The 2,046-nt window shown below is 33.1% G+C and overlaps 1 protein-coding gene across 9 annotated transcripts in view; it reads right to left on the bottom strand.

Annotated features, from left to right (window-relative positions):
- Window positions 1–376: 376 nt before the first annotated feature.
- LOC117419755 (metabotropic glutamate receptor 3-like) overlaps window positions 377–2,046 on the bottom strand; it is a 46,970-nt gene continuing 45,300 nt past the window's right edge. For all 9 annotated transcript variants that reach the window (XM_058985896.1, XM_034032811.3, XM_058985894.1 and 6 more), the window contains 2 exons: window positions 1,710–1,884; window positions 377–1,201 (listed from right to left, as the gene is read on the bottom strand). In XM_058985896.1, the coding sequence (XP_058841879.1) occupies window positions 1,125–1,201; window positions 1,710–1,884 (252 nt within the window). In that variant the 3' untranslated portion in view covers window positions 377–1,124. The remainder of the gene's footprint in view (window positions 1,202–1,709; window positions 1,885–2,046) is intronic.

Below are 2,046 nucleotides of genomic sequence, written 5' to 3'. Positions count from 1 at the left end.
ATTGTCCCTCATTATTGGTGTCAATATGTTTCTTTTAATAAAAGTGGCTTTGGGAATACTTATTTAAGTCATTGTTACCAAGTGTTTTTTTATTTTTTATTATTATTATTATTATCATAGTTCATATTATCAACTGACAAAAGCCTAACTACTACCTTGAATATAAACATTTACAGCTTTGGGTATCTGCAATTTTGTCAAGCAAGCATCGATCAAAGAGGTGTATTACTTGCTTGCTTATGGGTGTTACATTGGACTGGTAATCCCATCTCTTAGAGTAATTTGGAGACCTATTCATATTCACATGACTGTACTTGCTACTTGCTAATGTCCAAATATCAGTCAGTTGTGAAAATTGCTAGCATGTATGATACCACTCTCTGCTCTTCATGCAGTCAACTTTTTTTTTTTTTGCAGTGCTTACAACTTTTTTACAAGGATCCACATAACCACATTTGTAACAAATAATACTGAGTTTACAGTAATTTAGTTTCTTATGTAGTTTATGATTAAGTGTTTAATGTTACAGATTCATTTACACTTGAAACTGTTACCTGTGGTTATTAATTATAAGTTTACAGTACCTTGTAAGCATCAACTAAAATTCAGCATGAAGTAGCAAAAAAATATATTTCATACAAGAAGCCTATTTTCTAAAAATCATGTTATTTGAATACTAATCTATTCAATCTTTATTAATAGTATCTCTCTAATACTGTAATTTTGTGCTGTTTAAATTACCAACTTATGGTAATGAAGTAATGAACCTCATATGTACATTATGCTAAATCAATTACATCAAGGAAGCCTATCAAAAATAAAAATAAAAATTACAGAGGGGAAGAAGACTAATATTGCAAATGTAACAGATCATTCCTTTACCACGAAGTAAAACTGACAAAGCAACTCAGTTATTTACACAGTATAATAAAACTATAAAAAACATAAAATGCTAAAAACATTCTATACAGGTTTCTACAACAATGTCAGTTATATGTACACTGCTTTAAATAATTTAATACTTCTACATAAATGACACTAGTCCACTTGAAATGCACAATCTGTGCATATGTTTTCTAACAGTCTTAACAGTTTGAAAGTAAGATCAGGCAGTTTAATGCGAGTCACAGAGATGATGTCGTGGAGTCCACGATTTCTCTCCCGTTACAGATGGTTGGGACGTAATGAGTACTCACAGTTGCTGAAAAGAAAGGAGTAAAACATTTGGAAAATTTGCAAAAGGCACATTTAGAACAAAGACTATTTGCACAATCTCAGAGATCTAAACAGCAGTGGATCTAAATACTGCAGATTTATTCATCCACTTAATAACATTACTACATACAATAAATACATTGAAAAACCTGGTGTATACTTTCTTGAGACAGAGGTATTAATATCCACCACTATTTAGATCATTAAAACAGACCCAAAGTTCTTTCTTTGCACTGAAAGTCAATGGAGTGAATGTACCTAAAACAACCATTTGTTCTTGGGGTCTCTTTAAACCCGATTAACAGCCTCAATGTTTATTTTCCAAAGCTCTGAGTATCAGTTCTGTTATATGATACATTTCATGTGGTTTTACAGTCAAAAGCTCACTTATAATATCGTATCTTCTGTTGCAAATACATGTGCACTCAAAAACAAACCTCAAACAATGTCAGGGTGCACATTAGATTAATTATGTTTGTGCATACGGTACTTACAATGTGAGTATGTGGTGGCTGTACCACTAACACTGAATCTGTTCAGATGTAGTCTATGACTGGTTACGTTCTTTTGTGGCTGAAACATGATGATGTGCACCTTTGGAGCAAACATGCAGCCCAGGACGACAAACCCACTCAGGCTGACAGAGATGCACATGGTAGTGGTCTGGACCTACAAAGATAAAAGAAAGCGCATATTAAAAACCCTGAATATAAAACATATTTTATTGCACAGAAACACCAGCTGTCCTGATTTACATAATATTTAGCTCTGACCTCTTTTCCTACATGATAAGAACCAGGATCAAGTACGTTTAAATTCCACAGACCCTGC

The sequence above is a fragment of the Acipenser ruthenus genome, chromosome 14 (assembly GCF_902713425.1).
Source record: "Acipenser ruthenus chromosome 14, fAciRut3.2 maternal haplotype, whole genome shotgun sequence".
NCBI classification, from domain to species: Eukaryota; Metazoa; Chordata; class Actinopteri; order Acipenseriformes; family Acipenseridae; genus Acipenser; species Acipenser ruthenus.
Note: the sequence above shows the minus strand (reverse complement) of the source record. Positions and strands in the feature narration are given on the sequence as shown.